At 43.6% G+C, this 27,931-nt stretch overlaps 1 protein-coding gene across 1 annotated transcript in view; it reads right to left on the reverse strand.

Annotated features, from left to right (window-relative positions):
* Positions 1–27,931, reverse strand: part of CFAP58 (cilia and flagella associated protein 58) — a 160,971-nt gene that overhangs the window by 110,252 nt on the left and 22,788 nt on the right. The window contains exons 5-10 of the mRNA XM_061634391.1: positions 25,035–25,229; positions 20,484–20,621; positions 18,461–18,620; positions 12,006–12,088; positions 10,155–10,346; positions 8,181–8,342 (exon numbers count right to left, since the gene is read on the reverse strand). Of these exons, the coding sequence (XP_061490375.1) occupies positions 8,181–8,342; positions 10,155–10,346; positions 12,006–12,088; positions 18,461–18,620; positions 20,484–20,621; positions 25,035–25,229 (930 nt within the window). The remainder of the gene's footprint in view (positions 1–8,180; positions 8,343–10,154; positions 10,347–12,005; positions 12,089–18,460; positions 18,621–20,483; positions 20,622–25,034; positions 25,230–27,931) is intronic.

Consider the following 27,931-nt stretch of genomic DNA (forward strand, 5'->3'; position numbering starts at 1 on the left):
GAACTACACAGTTTGGGAGAAGGAGCTGCTGGCCATCAAGGACTCTTTTGAAAACTGGAGACAATACCTAGAGGGGACCTCTCATCGAATTGAAGTGCGCTCTGACCACAAGAATCTTGAAAGCCTCCAAACAGCCAGAAAGCTGAACCAGAGACAGATAAGATGGTCCCAGTTCTTCACTAGATTTAACTTCAAGATTACTTACCATGCCCAAGCCAAAAACCAGAGAGCGGATGCCTTATCCAGACAGCCACAATACAAAGAAAGTGAATCCGAGGACCAGCCTCAGTACGTAATCCCGCCAGAGAAATTAACGTTGGGAGTATGCCAGCCTTCATGGGAAGAGGAACTCAAAAAGGCACAACAAGAAGATGCAGACTTGCTAAAATATCAGCAGGAGACGGGACAAGGTCAAGACTCAGAAGTAACTTTCCACTGGAGAAATGGACTGTTATGGTTCAAAACCACCAGATATGTGCCAGAAGGGGAATTAAGGCTCAGAATCCTACGCCAGTGTCATGATTCCATCACAGTGGGACACTTTGGGATTTACAAGACCATTCAGAACGTGGCCAAGGACTTCTGGTGGCCTAAAATGCGTCGGGATATTGAGAGTTATGTAAAGTCCTGCTCTGTCTGTCTGCGGACAAAAACACAAACAGGGACACCAGCAGGACTGTTACAACCGTTGCCTGTCCCACACGAACCCTGGAAGGACCTCTCCATGGATTTTATAACTGATCTACCCAAGTCCCAAGGAATGACAGCCATCTTAGTAGTGGTGGATCTACTTACCAAAATGGCACACTTTCTTCCTTGTGCAGGGGCCTTAGAGGCTAAAGAAACGGCCAAGTTATTCATAAAAGAAGTCTACCGGCTGCATGGATTGCCAAACAGCGTAGTCTCAGACCGAGGAACTCAGTTCACAGCCAAATTTTGGAGAGCAATGTGGAAACAGTTGCAGATGGAATTAAAACTCTCCTCCGCCCATCACCCCCAGACAGATGGGCAGATGGAACGCTTGAACGCCGTTTTGGAAAGATATTTACGAAGTTATGTGTTCTATCAACAGACTGACTGGGTATCATATTTGCATTTTGCAGAGTTCCCCTACAACAATTCTCTGCACTCCAGCACTCAACAAACCCCGTTCTTCGCTAATTATGGATTCCATCCTAAAGTCTTTCCAAGCAGCTCAGAAGGAATGCTGGTACCGGCAGCTGAGAACTTCCTTAAGGAATTGCAAGCGGCGCAACAGACACTGAAACAGCAGTTAAACGAAGCCAAAACGGAGTACAAGCAAGTTGCTGACCTGCACAGGAAGGAGGGCCCCCCCCTTCAACCGGGAGACCAGGTATGGCTGTCCACCCGCTTCCTCCAGATGCCGGGCAAATGTAGAAAATTACAAGACAAGAGGGTGGGTCCTTTCGAAATAGAAACTCAAATCAATCCCGTGGCGTACCGACTGAAGCTGCCTGACACGTTTAAAATACATCCTGTGTTCCATCAATCCCTCTTAACGAAAACCGCCCCTCCCAGTGAGTTACGGCCGGAGGAACCTCCCGGAGCTCCACTCCTGGTAAATGAGCAGCTTGAGTTTGAAGTTGAGGAGATCTTAGATTCCAGGATCAGACACCACAAGCTGCAGTACTTGATTCACTGGAAAGGCTATGGGGTGGCTGACAGATCATGGGAAGATGCAGCTGATGTGCATGCTCCAGAATTGGTAAAACTTTTCCATCAACGTTTTCCCCACTGTCCCAAGCCAGACAAGGGGAGGGGGGCACAGCCTGGGAGGGGGGATGGTGTCGGAAGGCAGAGCTGGGGTCCCAATCCCGGGGAGCTGGATCCCGGAGAGTTGGGAGAAGAGTATTCGGATGGATGGCAGAGGGAAGGGGGAGGAACTTCCCCCCTTTGGAGCGAAGACGAAACAGAGGAACTGCCAGTGATAAGGTCGCTTAGCAACGGGGAGCCTGAGCCCTCCCTGGACATTCTCATGCCTCCCCCTCTTTCAGGCTCAGAGCAAGAGGGGGAAGAGGGAGGGCTGCTCACAGCCGAAAAGCGGGAAGGCAGTTTACCATCAGCCCCTCCCCTATCCCCCATCCTGGAATCGGAAACTTCAGAAGAGGAGGGGGTGATGCTTCCCCCCTCACCACACACACGCAGACAGCTGAAAAGACAGGAGAGAAGGGGGGGAAGGCGGGCAGTACCTGAGGGGCAGTTAAGGAGGAGCGAAAGATTGCGTGCCCGTTTGGCCCCTTCTTAAAGAACAGGCGGGAAGAAGTCCCTTGCTCTGTCAACTTTCTCCCAATGCCGCAGGACCTGTATCCCTGTATTGATTCATGAGAAAACGCAGTCTTTGTTTGGACATTACCCTAATAAAACACGAATTAACTACAATCGTTGGTCTGGTTCCTGAGTCACATCCTGGGCCTGACACAGAGCCTTTTGAAAACCATCCGGATTCATTAGTCTCCAGGGGCGGACCATCTTAACAGGTCCCCCACTCCTGCAGAGGAGGAAAGTCGCTGTAAGTCTAAACTTCAACAAGCGGTGATCTGTCCATGACAAAGGGGTTGATGTAAGACACCCTACCTTCAGATCACCTTCATCCTGTCCAGTTGCAAAAATCAGGTCCAGAGTATGCCCTGCCACATGCGTTGGGCCAATAGTATATTGGGACAGCCCCATGGTTGTCATGGAAAGCATAAAGTCCTGAGCCACCCCAGATAAGGCGGCCTCGGCATGGATGTTGACATCCCCCAGCACCAGAAGTCTAGGGGATCTCAACAATACATCCGAGACCACCTCCGTCAGCTCAGTTAGGGAGTCTGTTGGGCAGCGGGGTGGGTGGTACACCAACGAAATTCCCAATCTGTCCCGTTGACCCAACACAAGGTGCAAACACTCCAGGCCAGTAGCTAAATGGACAGGGTGCTTGGAGAGAGAGATGGAACTCCTATAGACCACAGCAACCCCCCCCTCCCTGGCCCTCAGTCCTACCTTGATGCTGAACCAAATACCCAGGTGGGCACAGCTGGGAGAGACTAGCTCCACCCTGTTCACCCACCCAGGTCTCGGTTATACAGGCCAGATCAGCCCCCTCATCCACGATTAAATCGTGAATGAGAGAGATCTTGTTATGGACCGATCTGGCATTCAGAAGCAGCATTCGGAGATCTGAGGGCTGGCTGATAGGGCAACCAACAATCCTGTGGATGCACGGAGGACCGGAAAATGGCACAGCCATTAGTTGTCTGGGCCGTGTTCCCCTCACCTGGCGAGTCCTCCGCACAGCGCCATACATCCCTTTACCCGTCACTACCTTAATTGGGGCCTCCAGAAATCCTCCCAATCGATTTTGACTCCTCTCTCCCAGGCACATATTGCAAACTCACACTCACACACACACTCACAACCATACACTCCCCACACAAACCCACACAGCAGTAACCACTATAGAGTCACTCTTCTTCGGTGCAGCTTCGTTGTTAAAAATCAAGCCGCCTTTACAAAAAACGAGCAGCACCACCATCAACTTCCTCCTGCTTCGTAGGAACACTCAGCCGTCGTCCTGAGCAAGGGCTGCTTTGGATAAGAAGGCTGGTCACTGTTTTGGGAGATCTGAGGCTTTTTGTGACTTGCTTATAAATATTCCTTGCAGTCACTCCAATCCACAGCATTGTAGAGAGTGTAGAATAATGCAATACTATGCCAATACAGAGGTATTCAGTTGCATAGCCCCCTCTCCTCAGAGACTGAAAAATGGTCAGGATAGTAGATCGCAAGTGGAACCTCCCAGGCACACCATTAGGCATGATAAACACAGAGGAACACAGTTTTCAGGGGTAACCCCACGTAGAGCGCATTACAGTAGTCTAAGCGGGAGAAGACCAGGGCATGTATCACCCGCGGGAGCAGATGGGCAGGAAGGTAGGGTTGCAGTCTCCTTATCAGATGTAATTGATACCAAGCTGCCCGGCTCACTGCCGAGACCTGAGCCTCCATGGAGTCGAGAATGACCCCGAGGCTGCGGACCTGGTCTTTTAGGGGCAATTTTACACCATTGAACACCAGGTCTATATCCTCCAACCTGCCCGTCTCCCACGAGCAACACCTCGGTCTTGTTGGGATTTAGTTTCAGCCTATTCCTTCCCATCCATTCACTTACGGATTCCAGGCACTTGGAAATGGTGTCCACTGCCAACTCTGGTGAGGACTTAAACGAGAGATAGAGCTGAGTGTCATCCGCATATTGGTGGCACCGCAGCCCAAATCTCCTGATGATGCCCCCCAGCGGCTTTACATAGATGTTGAATAGCATGGGGGAGAGGATAGAACCCTGTGGCACTCCACAATTGAGAGGCCAAGGGTCTGAGACCTCATCCCCCAATGCCACCCATTGGTGCCTGTCTGAGAGATAGGAACGGAGCCACCGTAAAACAGTGCCCCTTATTCCTAATCCCTCCAGGCGATCTAAAAGGATACCGTGGTCAATGGTATCAAAAGCCGAGATCCAGGAGGACGAGGAAGGTGAATTCTCCCCTATCCAACGCCCTCCTCATATCATCCACCAGGGCAACCAAGGCTGTTTCCGTTCCATGTCCAGTCCTGAAACCCAATTGGAATGGATCTAAATAATCTGCTTCATCCAAGTGTGTCTGTAACTGTTTAGCCACCACTTGCTCAATCACCTTGCCCAGAAATGGTAGATTAGAGACTGTGCGAAAGTTATTCAACTCTTGGGGATCCAAGGAGGGCTTTTTCAAGATGGGCTTTAGGACTGCCTCCTTGAAGGCTAATGGCATTGCACCCTCTTCCAAGGATGCATTTACTATTGCCTTGATCCCTTCGCTCAGTCTCTCTTTGCAGCTCATAATGAGCCACAAGGGGCAAGGATCCAATAGACAGGTGGTTGGCTTCACAGTAGAGAGCACCTTGTCCACTTCCTCAGAGGGAAGAGGCTGAAACCGATCCCACCGTACCGGAATGCAACTGGCCGGCTCTGGCTCACTTCCTGTATCCACGGCGCACAGAATCATGCTCTTCAGGCGCTCGATTTTATTGGCAAAGTGTTTAGCAAATGTGTCACAAGAGGCTTTAGAATGCTCCATGGGTTCCTGAACAACTGGACCGACCAGATTTCGGACCACTTGGAACAACCTCCTGGGACAGCACTCTGCGGACACAATAGAGGCAGCAAAGAATTCCTTCTTTGCTGCCCTTGTTGCCACCTGGTAGGCAGCTATTGCTGCTCTAACCAGTGTCCGATCGTCTTCAGAGCAAGATTTCTGCCACCGGCACTCTAGTCGTCTCACCTCCTGTCTCAGACCCCGGAGCCGTGGTGTATACCAGGGTGCTATCTGAGCTCTATTCAGGGGGAGAGGACGTTTCGGAGCCACCCGGTCTACTGCCCTAGTGATCTTCTTATTCCACTCCATCACTAGGGTTTTGACCGGGCGGCCTTCAGCTGGCTCCAAATCTCCCAGCGCATTCAGGAATCCTTTAGGATCCATCAGGCGTCTGGGGCGGACCATCTGAATAGGTCCTTGTCCCCTGCGGAGGGTGTGTGGCATTGAGAGGTCCATATTCACCAGGTAGTGATCTGACCATGACATGGGGTTAGAAGAAACAGCCCCCATTTTCAGAGCACTTCCCTCCCCTCCCGAAACAAACACAAGGTCAAGAGCATGACCGGCTACATGGGTGGGCCCCATATCACTAAGGTGCAGTTCCCAGGAAGTCATGGTTTCCATGAAATCCCGAGGGGCTCCAGTGAGGACGGTCTCGGCGTGCACGTTGAAGTCCCCCAAAACCAATAGGTTGGGGGAGAGCATTCGTATACCCGAGACCACCTCGAGCACCTCAGTCAGGGAGTCTGCTGTGCTGCAGGGTGGGCGGTACACAAGTAGAATCCCTAAACTGCCCTTTGGGCCCAACCTCCAGTACATGCAGTCAACAAACTTGGTCTTATGGAGGGGGTGCCTGGCAAAGACCAAGGACCCTTGATAGATGACTGCCACTCCCCCTCCCCACCTACCAGCCCTCGGCTGCTGAGCGTATTGGAAACCGGCTGGACACATGGCCTCAAGCGTAGGAGCTGAGGCCTCATCCAGCCAGGTCTCCATAATACACACCAGGTCTGCGTTCTCATCCAGGATCATATCATGGATGAGCGTTGTTTTCTGTACCACAGACCTGGCATTACACAACAGCAGTCGAAGGTCGGATGGAGTCCTGCGTTTCCCAGTTGTCTTCTGGTGATGGACAGGCCCGGAACAGGAGATAGATATTATGCATCTATCCCTTGTTCCCCTAGACTGGCGTGGCCTGCCACCCGCACCTTTCCAGGAACTGCCGCCTAGCCTTTTTATATCATGGCTCCCCCCCACGGTACCCCCCTCCGGTCTGCACATGCCCCCCTTATTATCTGCCAATCAGGCAGGCCCCCCTCCCCCAAAACTGCTATCCTCTAGGTAGAAGGCATTTTATTCAAAGAGACCCACTAAAACCAGGGGTCCCGAGTCTGTCTTCTCGGACCGCAGACAGCCCGCTTAGGGGCGCAGGGCAAGCCACGGCACAGTCCCCCACACAGTCAAGCGGCAGCGCCACAAGATCACTTCGAAAAGCCCTCCAACAGAAGGGAGGCGGTGCCGCTCCAGCTTAAAGTAGACCCACTGGCATCAAGCCAGGATCACTGGCGGCGGCTGGTCTGTGCCGAGCTCAAGAGGCTGTACTAAGGGCGACCACAGCGTGGAGCATCCGTCAGCCTCCTCCTCCTCCTTCTCTGGCTTGGAGAGGCCCGGCAGCGGCGGCGAGGGTTCCCCAGACAGCGACGCTTGCGAAGGGGAAAAAGACGCTCAGCCGCCTCGAGGCCACTGGCTGGCTGGGCTGAACGGAGAGGCCAGCGAGCCGTATGGTGGCCGTATGGTGGGCGCTGCAGGCTAGTTGGAGCTCCATGGGACCAAAGGAGGGTGGTAATGGCCGCGTTTCCCGGTCCGGTGAAAGGTAGTGGCCAAAGGAGGAAGCGCAACGCCGCAACTCCTGCCGCCGCTGCCCCAGCCACCGCGCCCCGCTCCCAACTGATGAAGACTCGGCCGCCGCCAACCGTTCTCTGCTCCCTCCAAACGCCGTCTCAGGTCACCCGGGCTCGCTGGCGTTTCTCCGCAGATGAGGCACTGGTAAGTTTTTTCCTCTCAGGTGGGGACCGCTATATTTCCTTCTTTGTACAAGAGTTTCCAATGGAGAAAAGACGTTGTATCCTGGGGTTGCTAGTTCTTTGTTTTATCACCTTCGCATATGTGAACTATTAAAAGACTTCCACTCACTTCCTAGAGCCCCATCTTCATAGTATCCCTCCCATCACTTGGTAGCAGCAAACACAGTTAGAGGAAACCAACAAAGAGTAGTGCAATAGAGGTAAACAGCAAGCCACCTCATGGTTTCACATCTCCCCAGAGATACATAGCCTGGATAGCAGATAGAACATGGAACCTCAACATCAGATAACATCAAGAATATTGAGGAACAAAGGCTAAGATCTGAATCCTATTTCTATTTATATGCCACAAAGCTGGAGACACAAAGGCACTTTCAGTGCTTTTCCTTAATTACTTGAGGGTTGAGCCATCAGTCAGATACAGTCTTGTTTAACTCACCTTTAACCCCCTTAAGCTTTGGATATCCCTCTGCAGACATTTTAAAGACATCTCTTTCCAAGCAATACTAAATTCAGATAACCAGATCATTGAAGAGCATTCATTTGTAATGTTTTTGAGTTAGACTGCCTGAAATAATGGTTTCCCACTCTGCTGGAGCAAATTCCTAGGTAATATTTGGAGGACGTCTGACATGGAATACTATCCTGTAATCCAGAACCACCTGAGACTTGTCACTTTCTTTAACTGCCTTCTGGCATCTCTTCATCTCAAACATATACATATGGGAGTTGTATGGTACATGGTCCTCTGTAACCACGCAGACTCTAGATTCTAGAGAGTTGTCTTTCCCGTAAATATTCAGGTCAATTTGGATGAGGTTTCTAATATAACTCTTTCCACAGGAGGGACAAAGACATGAAAAGCATCATGCCAACTTTGGCTTTATCTTCTAGAAGTTAACCGAGAATGGGTGCTCAACCAAAATGAGGAAACAAAGTCAGGAACAGAACTTCATATTACCTGGGCTTCGATCAGATTTTTACTGTAGAGGTTTCTGTCTGATCTCACAGCTTCGTAGAGATTTTGTTGCTGTTTTAATTTTGTTTCAGACTCTGCTATCTGCTTTTTGTAGTCAAAGATCTGCATTTCCCTCACTTTGATATCTTCCATGTGATGAAGGACCTATCACAGAAAGCATAAAATAAATACAATTAAACCATCTTTCTATGATGACTGGCAATGCTCTATATGCATATAAGAACATAAGAACATAAGAACAGCCTGCTGGATCAGGCCAGTGGCCCATCTAGTCCAGCATCCTGTTCTCACAGTGGCCAACCAGGTGCCTGGGGGAAGCCCGCAAGCAGGACCCGAGTGCAAGAACACTCTCCCCTCCTGAGGCTTCCGGCAACTGGTTTTCAGAAGCATGCTGCCTCTGACTAGGGTGGCACAGCACAGCCATCATGGCTAGTAGCCATTGATAGCCCTGTTCTCCATGAATTTGTCTAATCTTCTTTTAAAGCCATCCAAGCTGGTGGCCATTACTGCATCTTGTGGGAGCAAATTCCATAGTTTAACTATGCGCTGAGTAAAGAAGTACTTCCTTTTGTCTGTCCTGAATCTTCCAACATTCAGCTTCTTTGAATGTCCACGAGTTCTAGTATTATGAGAGAGGGAGAAGAACTTTTCTCTATCCACTTTCTCAATGCCATGCATAATTTTATACACTTCTATCATGTCTCCTCTGACCCGCCTTTTCTCTAAACTAAAAAGCCCCAAATGCTGCAACCTTTCCTCGTAAGGGAGTCGCTCCATCCCCTTGAACATTCTGGTTGCCCTCTTCTGAACCTTTTCCAATTCTATAATATCCTTTTTGAGATGAGGCGACCAGAACTGTACACAGTATTCCAAATGCGGCCGCACCATAGATTTATACAACGGCATGATGATATCGGCTGTTTTATTTTCAATACCTTTCCTAATTATCACTAGCATGGAATTTGCCTTTTTCACAGCTGCCGCACACTGGGTCGACATTTTCATCGTGCTGTCCACTACAACCCCGAGGTCTCTCTCCTGGTCGGTCACCGCCAGTTCAGACCCCATGAGCGTATATGTGAAATTCAGATTTTTTGCTACAAATGTAGCTACAAATAAAATTATTTATGTCCAATTATTTATGAGTGTATTCCAAATCTGTTACGAATTTTTTGCAAAACCCAGAATGCTCCTGCCACTCTCATAGAACTGGCTAACTTAAAAGAGTCTATAAAAGCAGAACAGAGGCACCGAACCCTAATGGAGATGGCCTAGGAAGGAGTATCAAAAGGTTTAGCATTACGTAAAAAATGTTAAAAAGGGGGAACTTTGAAGTTTGAAAAATCTAAAGGTCACAGTATTGCCTATTTGCCTAAATACTGCTTGTATCTGTCTGTTTGCTTAAAAGCTTAAGGCTCGCATTTTGAAATAAACATGGTCAGTGCACTGTAACCCACTGTTTAACATACGCTTGCAAAAGTAAGGATTAACCGTTTGACCTTAGGAAAGAGTAACTATACTATTGATTAAGCAGAGCATAATAAACAGGTGTAAAATTAACCAGCTTGTTTTGTAAAGGGTATAAAAATCCCTGTTTTGGGGGGCTCGGGGCTCTCTCATGCCTCACCCCTTGTGTGAAGTGTACGGTTTGCCTTTACTGCAGTAAATAAATAAGGAGCCTTGAACTCGATTTTACCCGTGTGTGTGTTATTATTCTCCACTTGGGAGAACTTGTAGCATTTTTGCTACAACAGTGTAGATACCAGAATACAATATATGCTTATGTGAACTCTTTAAGATGCATAGAACATACAGAGGATTAAGCATAACTCACTGAAACTTTATCCTTGTATCCTAAAGACAGAGGGCCTTCACAAAATCCATACAGAAAATCAAAGGGACATCTTCTTAGTTGAGGCATGATTAACTGTAAACAACTGCAAACAACACTCTCACCTTCTGTGTAAGATCACTAGCTTCATTGATATAGCGGTCTCTCTCTTTTTCCAGCTGGAAGATAATCTTTCTCTGTTTCTGAGCCTCATCCTTATAATTCTGAATTTCTTCTTCCAGATTCTTCTTCGACTGTTCATGGAGCTTAACAAGGTTCATCTGCTTTTGAGTAACACTTGCAGCCTTGAGTAAGTTCTGCAAACAAATGGCTAAGATGGTTAGGGGACACATTCTATAAGAGTGATTTTACAAAGCCTAATAATGCCTAACACTCATGGCCAAACTTAACATTTCATGGGAAGCATGGGTATGTTTCCTGACTTGTTTTTTTAAAAATGAAAAGCAGCCATATGATGCAACAGTAGAATGAGAATAACAGTAGGGGAATGGGGAGAGAAGATTGCTTAATTCTCTCCCCTTTAGCTGTTTTCCCACTCAAAATCTCCCCAGCTGCTTTTCTATAAGACCCCACACACATCTTCACTCCTCACAGCATTTTCTTTTCATGCAGGAAGAAATGTGAAGAGACAATATAGTGTCTAGTTTGATTCTCATTGTCTAAAAGAGTATACATTATCCCAAGGTGGTACAAGACACGCCATTTAAAGTTTGCATGTTACTACAAACAATAGTTTACAATGAGCAGAAGCAGCTAGCTATCTGCTAAATATTTTTATTTACTTTATTTATTTATTAAATTTATATCCCACCGTTCCTCCTAGAAGGAGCCTAGGGCAACAAACAAAAACACTAAAAGCACTTTAAAACATCTTAAAAACAAAACACTTTAAACCATATTAAAACAAAACATCTTTAAAACATCTTTAAAAAACCACTTTAAAAACATATTAAAAAGCAATTCCAGCACAGACGCAGACTGGGATAAGATCTCTACTTAAAAGGCTTATTGAAAGAGGAAAGCCTTCAATAGGCACCAAAAGGATAACAGAGATGGCACCTGTCTAATACTTAAGGGGAGGGAATTAATGACAAAGGCTGCAATCCTGAGCACAACTGGAGTCTATGGGACTTAACCAGCTCAGCTATTTGCAGGACTGCAGCACTTAGTTACAACCACAACAATTGTTATTTATTAATGTTACTGTACTGTATATCCTGCCCTTCCTTCCAGGAGCCTAGGGTGGTAATTTACACTAAAGAAGAAGCCTTATTTTCAAAAGGGATGGAGACGTTTGTTCGGTCTGCATTATGAAGTGAATTGACCTATTTTGGCAATCCTGGACTTACAGGTGGATCAGAACAATAATTCCAAAACTAGACTGAACAGACCTATGATCAAGTACATGCAAAACTGACATGGAACAGAAATAGGCTGATTCGTCCATTCCTAACTTTTAAAAGATGTGTATCTGTCAGACAGATATTTAGCTTTCCCTGCAAGGTTTGGAAGGTGTACTCCACAGTGGAAGGCACCTTTTTGTTTTAACAAGAATGCCCCTGGGAATGAGAGTAGGTCATGCCATAGTGTCATTTCCACTGGGCTGTTCTTAATGATGAAAGCTACCAGGGTGCTGCTGCCTGTTGCAGCTCTGTGGCCACCTGAACCAATGGCAAAGTTTTTTTCCAATAAAAGAAGATACAATCCTCTGTCCCCTCATTTCTATCATGGTAAGCCGCCACCCCTCAAATAAGACAATTTCTCCCAATCCCTGCCTTTTCTCCAAAAATACCAGCTCTTTCACAGAAGATTAATGGCGCCATGAAAGTAGAAGCCTTTCCCAACACTAGCGTGCATTTCTGCACTTGGCCAAATAACAACAATCACAAGTCGTTTTTTTCTTATCTACAAATGGTTCAGAGATAGGTTTTCTAAAGTCAGATGTACATACTCACCTTGTTCAATATGTCTCTTTCTCTCACAAGCTCTTCTATAGCTTTCTTATCAATTTCTGCCTGCTTTTTTGCACCTTCCAACTCTAAAGCACAAGAAAATTTGATAAACCTTGAGTTCAGAGTGCATAATTTGGACAAATCAAGACATTGTGGAGTTGTTTTTAAAACTCAGTTTACTGACAATGAAAGTCTTCATCATGCCTCTTAAGGAATTTGATTAGTGGAACCTGCAGCAAAACACTGCAGTGTGGAGTGCATTCCAAAGCCACAGAGCATGTTCAACCAAAACCAGATTAAGTTGTATGGGACCCAACAACAAGACCTCCTAAACCGCGTTTATTGTAGCAGCAGGGAGGTCTGATTTTGCCAATATTGCTTGGGGTGAGGAGAAGATAAAAAATCTCCTAGCACAGGAATGAAAGACACCAAACCACACAGCTAGTGGTTTGAAGACAGACCAATTAGTGAATGCACTGAAAGCACTCAAAATCCATGCAAAGCAGACCAGGTGAATCCATGGCAGTAATTCAGTACCCACCAACCCCCACTTTCTTATTTTTATAACTATTTCTGAAATAAATTTTTACTTTAATTCTGTTTCATTTGTTTAATTCTGTCTCATGAGGCATCTACATCACAACAGGCTACAATAACAGGCAAGTAGCAATATGTGCAATACAAGGTTCTGTATAACAATTCTATAGATTTATCTACTTATTTAAGCTTATTGAAAGGAAAACTAAATGGATCATTTAAACAAAAAAGTTACACCATATTACACTGGAGACATTATGAATTAATGTCCTGTGCCATCACTCTAACTTTAAAAATTAGAAATTGCTGTAATATGTTCACTACAAAAAAAAAACCCACAGAGACTTAAAAGCTCCACAGTTAATGCAAAAACAACACTATTTTGTAACCAGCAAGGTCGGTATCATTGCAGAGCATCTGAACATGTCCCAGCAGGAGAAAATTGCTTGAACTCATAAAGTGATTCTTTAGATGGACTTTAGCTCATTTTGGTATGACTTTACCCTTGATTTCCTTGACTCTGAATGTCCCAAACTTATGTTAACAAAATGTATCAGCTAAGCTGTGAGTTTGCAGAGAACTAAATAGATCTCACGAGTGCATTATTTGCTGAACTTGTAAATCTAGGAGTTAAATCACTCACAGCCCTCACCTGCAACAGCAATAGTATAGCATCGCTAGACTGTTACTATTATTTATTATTAAATTTATATTTAATAAATTTGTATCTCACCCTTCCTCCCAAAGGAACTCAGGGGGCAAACCCACAAGTGATAAAAACAATAAAAACATCTAAAAACAATGACTTAAAAACTTCTAAAAATAATTCCAATACAGATGCAGACTGGGAAAGATCTCTGCAACTTAAAAGAATTGCACAGTTGTTGGATGCTACCCTCTCAGCCTGATCTCCCATCCAGCAGTGCACTGGACAGCACTGAACAACACCACAGAATTGTTGTAAACTACTTTCAGCCTCATTTCAATTTCCAATTGGCAACATACAGGTATAATATTATTGGATTATAATGCAGAATTGTTGTAATCCACTCTCAGCATTAACCTGACCCCTCAATGTACTATACTTACAAGCCACTTTCTTACAGGCACTGCAATATGGGGATACTGGACTGCATTTGTATTGGCAGTGTTATTTTTTTAATGGTGAAAAACTCAGACCTGCGAAAAAAAATTCTACTGCTATCATTTGCTGGGGATAAACACATGGATGCCTAATCACAGAAAACTTGGGTTTTATCTTTAAGAGTGTTTTATTTATCAAAAATGTTTTTATAAATTGTCTTGGCTCCCAACCAAGAAGCAGACTCAGGAAACTAGATTTTTCTGCATGAAGCTTTATTCAAGAATTCAGTACAGGAACGCAGCATCACACTCTAAGATGTAAATCAGGATTACAGAAACACACTGGATTTATCTCTAAGCACTGTGGAGGCAGCAAAACTCATTGTCACAACAGTGAAACACAAACATCGCAGGTCTTATAAATTAGAGAAGATGGAGACTGCACACTACAGTTTAATTCTTGGTCATTCTGGCCCTTTTTTCTACCAAGTGAAAGTTCCTTTGAGGAAATGATAGAAACTTCTCAAGTTGAAGCTGCCATCTAGCCTTTCTCCTTGACCTTGGGAGACAGGAGCTGGGAACACTGACTGGCTGCTTTCGTTTATTCCTCAGGTAGAGCTGATGGCCAGGCATCTTTTCTCTCCAGCTCTGCCAAGGGGGAGGGGACTTCTGTTGAGGTTCTGTTAGCAGAGGCCTCTGAAAACATTTCCCCTGAGCCATCCTGAATCCCTTCTGCATAATTAACAATCCCCTCTCTAAGTTCTGAACCCCACTTTTCTTCCTTCCATTCTTGCCACAGGTTCTCCTAGGGCCCATGACACATGCATCAATATCTTTAAATATGTTTTCATTTTACAAGGTTTGAGAAGGCATCGTTGTCTTATTCTCTCTCTTTTTTAAAAAAAATTGTGCTCAAAACACATCTAGCCTCTGTTAATTGCAATTATATTTTCCCTATGTTTTTGAAAGGAAGAAAATTATTCTTAAACATTGATTTAACAGGTGTAGAGCATTGGGAATAGACCAGAAGAGGAAATTATATATATCATTAGTTTGCCCCTCCAAGGATCTGCTGTATAATTGCTTCCTCTCCCCCAACAAGCACAAACGAACAATTTAATCATATGCATTCCCTCACTGTCTAAGGCTAAAATCCTAAAAACACTTAATGGGCTATTATTGAACTATGTGTTGACATTTACTTGTGAATAAACATGCTAAGGACTGCTTTGCACGCGGTTTTTGGTTTGGTGCGTGATTTTGCTTTTGAGGGAGCAGGCCATACAAGAACTGAGAGCTTCTCCAAATGACCTTTGTATTGAGCATTTACCATGATTTGGTTGCACAAAGCTTACACAGAGATTAGACAATGTCTGTCCTTTATTGAGCATTCGGTTCTAATTTGTTTGAAGACAGGTTATACAACAATGAGCATTCAACCTGAACTCATCCTCATTTGCTTGTGGGGTGTTTATATGTCTTCCTATTAATCCAGTCGTGGAGAACTGTATGGGCTCCACAGCCACTAGATCCTTATCAGGATCTGCCCAGTAGTCCAAATTTGACAGGTAGATGGGGCCACCTACCTGTCAATCACCTGATGTCACAAATGATGTCAGGGTTTTTTGTCCTTTGAAATCCTGCAGTTGGGACTTCAAAACACATAGCAGGCAACAAGGCATTGCTATAAAGCAAGGGGAAACACTTGCTTCTAGCAGCACCTTGCTGCCTGCAACATGCTTTGAAAGTGTAGCCAAACTAAGCAGGTTTGGGTACACAAGAGAGTTCCCTGCAGGGAGCTCTCTTGCACACACAGACCCAGCAGGATGGACCTCTCCCTTCACATCAGCCCATGCACAGGGAGGGCATTCCTGCTTTGTGTAGCACTTCAAAGGATCCCAACAACCAGGTTGTTGGGTGCTTTGGAAGCAATGCAAGGGGCTTTGACCAAGTCCCACCTTTACCTGTATTATATCAGTTATAGGGCTTGCCCAAAACATCCTTGCTGGCCAAATGGTGAAGGTTGGTAGGCCATGATTGGTCTGTGGGCTGGAGGTTCCTCAGCCCTGCATTAATCATTTGTTCATCACCCATTTTTCAGTGCATTTTCCCATCACTTTCCAAACTGTAAAACTGTTTAAGAGCATTTGTTGCACTAGGGTAACAAAGCACATTAACGGCATATCCCTCCCTGAGTGTGCCTATGGTTTACTACACTTGTTTCAAAAGGAACTGGGAGGCAGCTATGCAGAGGCTGCTCTCTACACTTGCTCACTATTGCCAGGAGGAAGTAAAAAAGGTATTTGTGAGACAGAATCAACAGTTTATCCTTTTAAATCTGCATAGGCTATGTAGCTGTGCAGCAGGATCCCTACCCAGCAAAGCACCCTCAAAAAATTGCTCCTTACAGAGCTTTTTTGGGGGTGCTCCTACATATTTATTTTCTCCCTCAAGATTTTTTGGAGACCAGCATTCAGAGAACTGAGATCACTGCTAGTATATATAAGCTGTAACTGCAACAAAATACTGCAGTGTAGAGTTCTCCTGGTCAATCAGCAATTATCTATTCCAAGATACACATTCAATTATCTCTCTCACCCAGTTTCTCTCTGTCTCTTTCTTTCTCTCCACCCTCCCCCATACCCAGTCAATAAGAAATTCAGGTTCAACCAACCTGAATGACCTGGAGCGAATCTGCCAAGAAGAATGGGCTGAAATCCCTCCGACACTGTGTGCAAAGCTGGTACACAGCTACCCCAAAAGACTTAAAGCTGTTCCTTCAGCGAAAGATGGCTCTACTAAATATTAATGTGTGTGGGTTGAATACTTATGCAAGCAACATGTTTCAGTTTTTTATGTATCTTACAAACATTTCCCATCATAGAACCAATGTCATCTTACAATATTTGATTTAGAGTTTCAGTGTTTCAAAATAAAATATCATACAGAACAAAATTACAATGTACCATTTGTAATTCAGTAATATGAGAGTGTTGGTCAGGGGTCTAATTACTTTTGCAAGGCACTCTATACTTCTGTTAATGCAACCTAAAATAGCATTTGCCTTTTTTGCAGCCACTTCACCCTGTTGGCTCATATTCAGCTTGTGATCAACAACAATCCCAAGATCCTTCTTGCATGTAGTATTGCTGAGCCAAGTATCCCCCATTTTATAAGTGTGCATTTAGTTTCTTTTTCCTAGGTTTTCCTAAGACTAACTTACGTTGAAAAAACAAAAGGTAGCATCAAAGACAGGACTACCTGCTCTAACCTGGATCTTGCTTAATGTGCAAATTTTGTTTTTTAAATTTTTGAACATTTAAAAAGTGCAAACAGTCTGCATGCAAATTAATGGAACACAAAGCTTTTCTGTGTTATTAACTGTCTGATTTGGCCTGATTTGATCTGAAGGGGCAATATAATTAGCCCTATCTCTGGCCTGAAATATTAACATAGAACTATACTGCATGGTTGTTGTACACTACCGTCTCAGCCCAACATGCACTGTCGGATAAAAGTAATAAGATAACATTTAAAGGTTGTTGGAAGTTTCACTTCAGTCTAACCTGCAATAGGGGTCTAATACTTCTGGACAACACTGCAGGGTCATAACTCAGAACCTGATCTATTTTATTCACTGCAGATCTACCATAACCCACTCCCTCCCAGCAACAGCCCCTTCCAGCCTGCAACTTGGGGACAACGAATAGCATTGCTTTGGAATTTGCATTAGAAAGATTATTTTAAAAATGTTTTACGCTAAATAAGAACAGAAGAAGAAAGAGCAGGAACTCTCTTTGATGTGGACTCATTGGTGCTCAGTCTCAACTACATTAAAATATTGGATTTCTCTGTTGATTTCTATGGGCAGCTCTGATTTCTGTCCCTAGGGAGATTTAAAAATAGATTATCATTGTGTACCACAAAGCGAATCCAAACAATGGTTCTTTCTACCCTTTATGTTTATATATCTATGCAGAAATCTGTGTTAATTTTTGATCCCATAATAGGGGCAGGAATTCAAATTCAGTAATTAATGTTTTCAATCTATTTCTTTAAAAAAATTCATCTGGTTTCTAAGACTGAACAACTGAAGATTCAATTTTGCCATTATATGATGAACTATTTAATATTCCTGTTACCCTCTTTCATCTCAGGGCAAAAGAAATAAACCTTTTGGTGGACTTCTACTGACAAGAGAAGTGGACCATAATTACATATTCAGAGCTGCTCCCACCATTTCTACTGCATTCCCAGTCTGCATCTGTGTTAGAATTGCTTTTTAAGATGTTTTTAAAGCTTTTGTTTTTAAGATGCTTTTTAAAAATATTTTAAAGATGTTTTGTTTTAATATTTTTTAAAGTCTGTTTTAAGATGTTTTATAGTGCTTTTAGTGATTTGTTTGCTGCCCTGGGCAACTTCTGGGAGAAAGGGTGGGATATACATTTAATAAATAAATAAATAAATAATTTTCCAGCCAAATACCAAGCACACGCCCTGCTAACTCAAGATTATTGCTGTTCTGTATTTTCTGCATTGTTTCTGCATCTGCAAGCAACTATTTTCTCAAACACATAAACCACGTCATTTCTGTAAAGGCTGAAGGAATATAAAACATGTGAAAAAAACTTGCAAGGAAACTGCAACTGTCCAAATTTTAGAGTTGCACATTTGCTTTTCCATATTTCTTTCAAACATTACAAACACAGAGTTATCTGACTATGGAAATCCAGAAGCCTTCTTTCCCTATAGCACTTGAAATGTAGCTAAGATATATACTGTATAAAAAAATTAACCCAACCAAGTTTCCACACCATTGCATTAAATTTGACTCCTACCTTTTTCCAGCCCACTTATCTGGTTTTTAAGGGTGTCCCTTTCATATTCTGCATGCGTTTTTTGCTCCTCTACAACGCGTAGTTTTCGCTGCATAACTTCTCTCACTTTGGAAAGTTTTGAAATCTCTTGACGCATCTGAGACACCTCATCTTCTCTTGCCTATAGAAGACAAAGGAAAAGGAATGGAGAGACAACAATCATCACAGAATAAATCAATCCTTGCTACTACTGTCATGTGTCGGGTAAAATAAAACATAATAGCCAGTGTCATTTCCAATAAAAGACAAGGTTCCAAAAATAGCCAAAGGCCTTACAATTTTGCAGAGCATGCCTAATGTTCTTCATCCTCTTTTCTTCTTCCCCATCTATCCATTTTTCTCTCTGAATTCATGAGCTTCTTAGAACCAAGGGAAATATTTGCCACCACAAATAGTCACCACTCGCCTAAGGACAACTGGACAGAAGAACTAAGGTGCCACAGTTTCTCAGCTCCATCAAGATGCCTCAAACAACTCTACTCTCTTCTGCTCTCTCATGCATTCTGCTTTCTACATGAAAGTAACTAGAGAATAAAGGAACCAAGGTATGACAATTAAACCACACCTATCTGTCCAGCAAACAGACGTGCACGTATATTTCTATGGAAATGTACCTTCATAGATGTGTGCACTCTTGTACATGTGAGCCACAGGAGAAAAGAAAGATATGTAGCGTCTTCTTTTTAAAAACTCAGCTACAGAGACTTCAGCAGTTTCCTTTCCATCTCTGAGAGAGGTGGAAAGATACACAGGGATGTTATCAGGACAGGAGAGGAGGTGGCAGCAAAAAAGAGTGAGCAGAAAGTTGCCAGTAATCAGAAGCAGCACACAATGTTCAAGAAAAAGTACCTGTGTTACTGTATAGAAGAAAAAACAACAAGGCTCTGTGGCATCTTAGGGTGTAATCCTTTATACCTAGGAGTAACACCCCAGAATGTAAAACTCATTGGACTTACTTCTAAGTAGACATCATAGGATTGTGCTGGTACTCACTAACAAACTGATTGCAGCACAAGCTATTTTAGACTTGAGTGTACCTATCTGATGAAACTGACACCATTATTAAGTTATTAGCCTTTAAGGTGCCACAAGGCTCTTTGTTCGTATCTCAAGTAAGATCATCTGGTATTATAATAGCTTTTAATAACATATTTTCTATATTTTTAAAAATAGATCAGAAAATAATCTTGATAGCCTGAAGCTCTGAAATGGGATTGTAATACAATCCCAGAACCAGATAAATATTTTCATTCACTTCTAGTAACTTGTTCCTGTTGTCTTAACCAACAGGACCCCTTGAAAGAGAATACTTTATAGCAAGTGGCTTCCTCTATTTAGAAGAATAGGTTGTACTTTACTAAAGCTCAATAAACTATTGGTTTTCTGCCCTCTTCTTTAACAGAAACCATGTTGTGACTGCAGATATGCTATTGATTGGAGATTAGGCACAACAGATGGACAATAGCAATATTTTAGGTATATTTAGTGTTTTTCATCTCAAGGAGAGATTGGCCTGCCTTTGAAAAGCAGGAATCTCTAAGATGCCACAAAAGCTATGTAAAGAGCACAAAAGATCAGGGAACAAATTGGAATAGAAAGTAATTGGAAGAGTAAAGTTTTTGTGGAAGATAATATATATGAGCATATTATGATGTCCTCACAGCTGGGCCATACTGGATATGAACACAATTCACATGTATGTTTTGTTATGTAAATAGCAACCACTGGGGGGTGGGAAGATGCTTCTCTTCCTGCCACAGTCCCAACAAAAATTGCCTCTCCAAAGCTGCTACATTGCACAGGAAGGCTCCATTGGTGCCAATGATCAAACATGCAGACACGTAAGCTGCTAGTCACACACATACAAATCATAGAATCGTAGAGCCAGAAGGGGTTATAAGGCCACTGAGTCCAACCTCCTCCAAAACAGCCATTGTGTACAGATTTCTGAACTGGGATCATGTCTGATTCATCTTGAACTTACTCTCAGCTCCATGGTTTTCTGCTGGTTCTCCTGCATAAGTTGTTCAATTGCTATGCTATGCTGTTCATTCTCTTGCTGGAGTTTGGCATTCCTTGCTGTACACTGTTCAAGTTCTTTCGTGGCTCTTTCATTGAGGATCTGTGGAATGGTGGCACAAAACAATAAATTTATTTATAATTCAGTATCATTCCCACCTTCTCCAAGGACTCCGGGGAGAATACAATTCCTTCGCATTTAATTCTTATTATCAAATGTACTTTACCACTATATTAGTAATTTATCATGTTTGAGAAATGTGATAATTGTTGAGCAGCTGGAAAGGGGAATGGCAACTTCTAATGAATAACACAGTGGGTATAATCTTTTTTCTAGACTCTTTGGAAGCCTCCATCACAGGTGGCATATAAATATTTTAATGTCTTTTTGCTATTTGGCAGACACAGGGTGCAACACTTCCTATAATTGCAAATGAACAGAAGAGTCATTTTTTATCAGCAATAAGGAAAAGGGGCTATGAATCTGAGCAGACAAATCCTACATTAATAAGAGGGAGAAGTAATTGTGAGGTCATAGACTGCATGCTTTTCCACTGCAGAAGGTCCCAGGTTCAATCTCTGGCATATCCAACTAAAGAAACACAAGTGGTACAACAACTGTCACAGGCTTCTACCCAGATCCACTCAGGGACTAGAGAGGAAGACTAAAAATTTGCATGACACAAGCAACTCCTAGAAGAGTTTTGTTCCAGGAAGAACTGCTTTACAATTACCAAAGCTCTTTTGCTGTTTACTAAAACTGCTTCTCGAGGGCTTTACAGCATCAAGAAAAATAGACCAAAAAAAATAAACTAGTATCACAAGACCATTTTAAGGCCTGGCTAGAAAAGTGCTAGGAAATATTTGGTTATTTTAAAAAATTAATATTTTGCACTCCTACAGCAATTTCTGTCTAAAGACTTTTACCAGCATTCTGATAGCTAATCCCACAACTGAAGTGACAGATAGGAAAATATTATTGCCATATTTTCCTATTTATCTGCAGGCTTCAATATTTGCTGTGGGCTTCAGTATTTTAGAGGGATATGAGCAACAGTACTATGCTAAGAAAAATATTGGTAAGAAATGACAGTCTGGTTAGCCATGGCATCAGAACACTGTTTTAGGCAGAAGTGAGAGTCTATTCATATGTTTTATTAGTTTGAGACAACTGCAGATGAAAAAAATCAGCTTATGCTAACTAAAGCTGCATCAGTCCACAAAGAGCCAGTCACAAATATACTCTCATCAGCCAGAATCAGCTTTTAGCCTAACACAAATGTGGCACTGTTAATTATCCATGTGCACAGAACAGCTGCATTCACACAACAAGTCAAGATAAGCTGACTTTTTCCGACAGTTGCCATGGGCTGAAACCACCTCTGTGTGAATATGCCCTGGGACACTGGAATGTTCCAAATTAGTTCTGGAAGGGCTACAGAAAATAAATTCTGGTGAGTTTTCAGATATAATTCATTTATCTCTGAAAAAGAAAGCTCTGGACAAGAAAAGATGTCATATTGCATTTAACCACATCAAATAAAAATGCTCAAACGCACAAAAATATTAAGTAGAAAGGCAGTGGCGCATTTAATATGCCATAAAAGCAGGTACTAGTTGCAATTCTGTTTGGGCTGCTACCTCTTCAATGTAACACTTTTTGAATTACACAAACTTAAAATAAACAATAAGGGAAAGATTTCAATTTCAAGAACTAACAATGGGCTCCTCGTTCCAGGTATTGCTAAGCCCAAACATGTACCGGACTAATGTGCTGCTGGACAATTTTACAAACCAGAGATGAGTTCCATCTTTAGAATCCTTCCTTCTAATGATCCCTGTTCTTGTATTTGTAACTCTAGTTCCCATCATCCCTGACCTCTCTGGCCATGCTGGCTGGGGCCGATGAGAGATGGAGTCCAACAACATCTGGAGGTTCCCATATTGGCTACCCCTGTCTTACAAAATCCCCCAGCAATGTATTGATTTCTCTCATTTCATGTCTTGTAACTTATTCCCTTGTTCCTGTTTTGTCAGTGCCTGGTGCTTTCCATTCTGGGATTGCTGTGATGGCCATCAACACTGCAGCTCACAGGAAGATTTGCCATCTCCTTCACCTGTTTTGCTGCACCCATGTTCCATTCACTGCTGGAAACTTGTTCCCAAGTGCAAGGTAAAGAAAGGGATGGATGTAAAATCTTTATCCACTGTGAATTATTATGGATCACTGTGCATTATAATGGATCCTAATTTGGGTGACTATTCCAAAAGACGCTACAACTTTTAACATATTTTAGCTGAAAGACATTGTATACATCCTTTCAAAATGCTGCAGAGTATGCAAAGAGTGTACAATAAACATTAATCTAAAGGCACACACTCAGCAATACTAACAGAAGCTACTAAGGTGTAATTTTGCACATATGGCATAATAGTCCAATTTTGCCACAAATCTTTAGGGGGCATTCTCAAATTGCTGCAGTGTGAGTGAGGCAGCAGGTGGTGGGCTTTTCTTCAAAATGGATATTGGCTCTCTATTGCCAGGAAAATGCCTAGAAAGTGATTTGATTCCCACAGTGTTTTAATTTTGTCCTGAAAATCTGATCTTGATCTTAAGAGCAGTATAGTGGCAAATTGAGAAGTCCAGGGTCCCTTTGTGAGTCATGCCACGCCTCCACTGCCACCCCTTCTAAGGTTATACCACTGATACTATTGGGGCCTGCATAACTGACTTGGAAAGCTACAGCAATAAAGAAAAAAAACCCATGATGTTGTATGGAAGCTTCACCCTCTCATCTCAGTCCTCATGGATGGATCCCTTCCCATGTGATTCACCAGCACACATAGATTAACCAACCCCCTTGCACACTCCCTTAGTCCAAACATTTTTCCCGCCCCAAAACAACACTCACCAGCCAAGCACTGTGGCCTGCACATACTCACAACCTGCATTTTTGTAGTTTCATATAGACACCAAATAGGAGTTTTGTCAAGTCACCCTGCATGGCTGATAGGCTGTTTTGGTCACAGACTTCATAGGCCGGCCTGCCTTTGTCAGATGAGACTACTACAGGTAACTTTCTTTTTTTGGAGATAACTCTTTCTCAGTATATTAAAAAAAAGAAGTTAAGCAAGTCTAGGAAGATAGATAGGAAGACAGGAAACTGCCTTTTACCATCTTGCTCAGTATTGTCTACACTGACTGGCAGCAGCAATCCAGGGTTTCAGGCAAGAGTCTCTTCCAGCCCTACCTGGAGATGCCAGGAATTTAACCTGGGATCTTCTGCATGGAAAGCAGATGCTCTGCCACTGAGCTATGGCCCTTCCCCATTTAAAGCCCATTTTCATTAAGGAATTTTTTTAAAGCATATTGTGCTTGTAGAAGCTCCTTTGTTTGGTGTTGCTGCCTTCCTAGCTGCGAAAATTGCTTCCCACCGCAGCAGCATCTACAGGGAGCAGATTAAGGAGCAGATTGAGTACATGCCTACTCAAAAGTAAGCTCCACTGAGTTCAATGGAACTTACTCCCAGGTAAGTGTGTGCCGAGGCAAGAGGCAAGAAGTACGCATTTTCCTTCTGCATTTGCAAATTAGAATGATTTGCGTCAGGAATACTTTCAGATGCATAGGGAGGGGAAGGGAATCGGAGGGGGGAGAATGCGGAAAGATCCCACAAACATCTAAAGACTCTTTTTTTAAAGAGAGAGAAAGAGCACAATTCTTCATTCCTTTAGAATGCTTTGCAACTAATGTGCCCCTCCTCCTCTTCTGAAACCTGACCTGATCCATCACCTCTGGGAGGGGGTAAAAAACCCAAGAAGCAAGCACAACATCCAATTCCTTCCGAGGCTGGGTGATTTGAAGTCAAAATAGTCATTCCTGGGGTCACAACTGCTTTCCACTCTCCCCTGTATAAACTCCTTCTCTCACCCTCCATCATCCTCACCTCTCAAGTGCCCTTCACTCGAGTCCCTTCACTAGAGTCCCTTCACACCACCTCACACACACACACACACACTGCACCGCTACAGATCCGGAGCCACCACCCCCGCTACCATGGAGAAGAGGGAGACAGGAGCCCCTCTGGGTACATTCATACAGTGGAGGATGCAGCAATATCCTCCCCAGGAGTGCTAGCCCAGGGAGGAGGAAGAGCCACACTGAGGGGCAAGAGACAGGCTGTAGGCTAGAGTGGGCAAATATCTGCTTAATTCTGACCCCCTCCCACTGGAATTAAGCAGATTTTTCACCTGCGATGTTGCACCTCCTCTACCTTTTCCTGCTCCACCTGCTCGGAGAAGCTCTGCAGAAGCCTCTGCTGTATGGTTTGGCCCCTCCTGCCTCCTCCTTCGCCCTGGTGTGTGTGTGTGTGAGTAGGTGGCAGATTGGAGGGGGCCAGCAGGAACCTGGCTGTGGGAAAAGTAATGGGATGAAGTCCCAATGCCCTCCAAAACACACCTGCTTAAGAGTCTACATGTGTGCATTCTTAAGAAATTTCAACATAAGACTCTACAGTACCTTTTGCTCCTTGAGCTGCTGTTCGATTCTCAGGAGCTCCTCCTTATTCCTATTCATACTTTGCTGCATTGTCTTCATGTCAGCCACCTTGTTGTCTAATTCCATCTGAACCTGTTTTAGTTCCCTCTCCATTTTGTCTTTCCTCCGGGTCTCCCGTGAAGCCTCATTCTGACGTAGTTGGATTTCCTGATGGAGCTGCAGCAGCGAGAGGAAAATGGCGAATTTTCACTTTTCTTTTATTCGGGGACTTACACACTCATAATTTTCTCATACTTTGACAATAGTTTGTATGCTGTAGTGCCCTTGAAGCAATCAACCAAGATCTTAATCAGATTCATTGCTAAATAGTATCAGCAATACTACATCTTTTTTATCTTTTATTTTTATCTTTTAAGTTCTTTTATTCTCACTCTCTTATATGTGTATGCACATATATACATGTATGTATGTTTGTAAGTGTCTGTGTGTATGCATAATGAAATTTATGCATTTTAATTTACTGTAATGTTTGTGTTTTTATTGTGTATTTTACTATATATGCGTGCTATTTTATTGTAGCCGCTCTGAGTGCCCTATTGTAGGGTAGAAGGGCGGGACAGAAATATTTTAAATCATCATCATCATCCTACTTTTTCAATAATTTTCCCTAAAATTTGCTGGGCATTCTACAGTGCAGCGGAATTGACCAGAACACTGGCCAGAGAATTTACAAGCAGTATGGGCAAAGTAGGGTTAAGGAGATGAAGTCAAAGTTCATATGAGGAACAGAGATGAGGGTCAAACGATAGTGGGCTCAGGAATGGTTTTGCTAAATAAATTGGGTTTGAGGGAGAATTAAGGGAAGATTAGGAAGTGGTTGATGAATAGAGAAAGGAATATGGGGGAAAGAAGCAAAGGGGCTAGGGATTGCTGAACACCACTCTACTGTAATGTTACAGCATTTGAATATGTGTGGAATCCAGCAATTTATCCTTTTAATGCCTATCTGAAGCCTTGGGAGTGGGGGGTCTGAGATTGCTTATATGCCATAGTGAAAGTACAGGCTTGTTAGATCTGTGTAAGAACACATAGTGTTACTTCTTGCCCTAAGAAAGGAGTGGGAGGTTACTGGACAGTGCTGGACATTTAGCTGGTCACGTAGACTCGCTGGCTCTTTGATGTGGTTAGCTTTCATGAAGACTGGGAACCCTGGATGAGCTATAGCAGGTGTCTTATCAGTATGTTTTGGCTACAGCAGCAAGATAATGCAAGAGCAGGTAAAAAACCTAAGGAGTATTTGCTGAATGTGGCAGTGCCATCTCTTAGGCCACTTAAGGCACATGACTAGGAATGATTCAGAGAAAATCAGTCATCTTTTTAGTATAAAGCTGATGGAGAAATTTTCCTCCTCCTTGGGGTCTTTTGCTGGGGGTCCTTGAAAAAAATTGAAGACACAGGCTTATTCTTTCCAGCATATGCAGGTCCAGCCTCCCAGGAACATCCAGGAAGGACTGCACCGAGGCACTGTGTGCAAGCTTCTTTTATAGAGTACAATTACATGTGACAGTGATTTCACCAATCCCATGTGTCTTTGCCCACATAATATCGTTAAAACCAATCAGAAAGCATTAGCTAACTCCAGTAGTGATTTCCAAAATTCTGTCCATATCATAAATGTTACCATTGTCTTACTGTCTCTTCAAGACTAATGAATTTTGGTACTAGTTGGAACAGTTACTACTGTGGATATGTTTTCAAGCATAGCCAGTACATTCCATATACCATTGTTGCATTGTTTCTGATTAGTCAGGCTGACCCTGATACATCAGAGAAATTTGGACAAGTTCCCTTGAGTTACGTTTAGGAACTTAACTCAGGGTGTTCGTGAATGTATTGTTGACCATTGAACCACACTGTCACTGAGTGTTTTTCCATCAAGTCTGAAAGTGTGGAAATCTGTAGCTAAGAGAAGTTATGTCTTTGCCCAGTCTGGGAAAGGATAGCCAAGGCTGTTGTCATGGCAGCATCAAGATAGACTGGGAGAGTTCTAGCAGCTATCTGTGTTGAGCTGAGTTTTCTGTGTAATGTCTTTGAACTGAGAACTTTGCTGATAAAAGAGGATTTATGGGACATTATAGATGGACCCCCTCCGGCGGTACTGACCGCGGCCTGGACGCGTAGAGATCAGAAGGCGCAAGCTTTTATGCTTCTGGCTCTATCAGATTCTCAACTTCTACACGTGAGAGATGTTACAAACGCCAAACAGATGTGGGACGTGTTGGAAGGCATTCATGTGCAACAGACTGCGGGATCTAGATTGTGTTTGGCACGGAAGCTTTACCAGATGCGCTTCACGGGTGAGTGCGAAATGAGTGAGCATCTCACGGAATTCAGACGTTTGTTTGCTGAGCTGACGGACCGAGGCGTCGAGCACTCTGAACTTCAGAAGACCTATCTGATCCTGGCTTCGCTGGATGGGACTTGGAATAATATGGTCATGGCTTTCGAAGCCATGCCTGACGGAGGTCTGAACGTTGCATTTATTGAGGAAAAGCTGACCCAGGAATGGCAGTGGAGACAAGAGGCGAAAAGTGCTGAGGAAAAGCAAAGAGCCAAGCTGAAAGAGGAAAGCAGCAGCAGACAGGAAAACAAGCAAGAACAGCAACGGCTGAAATCTTGTTATGCCTGTGGGGCTCGTGGGCATCTTCAAAGAGACTGTGCGGTCAAGCGAAACTCCAGGGACGGCGGCTTGAAGCAGGTTAGTGTGAACTTGTAAACAGAAGTCTCAAGATTTAGCACCTGTTAACTGGATTGTTGACAGCGGGGCAAGCCATATATTAATTAAAGACAGGAGTTTGTTTTACACGTCTACAAATGAGCAGGAGTTTGTTTTACTTGCGGATGAATCGCAGAAGAGC

This window comes from Rhineura floridana, chromosome 7, assembly GCF_030035675.1.
Source record: "Rhineura floridana isolate rRhiFlo1 chromosome 7, rRhiFlo1.hap2, whole genome shotgun sequence".
NCBI classification, from domain to species: domain Eukaryota; kingdom Metazoa; phylum Chordata; class Lepidosauria; order Squamata; family Rhineuridae; genus Rhineura; species Rhineura floridana.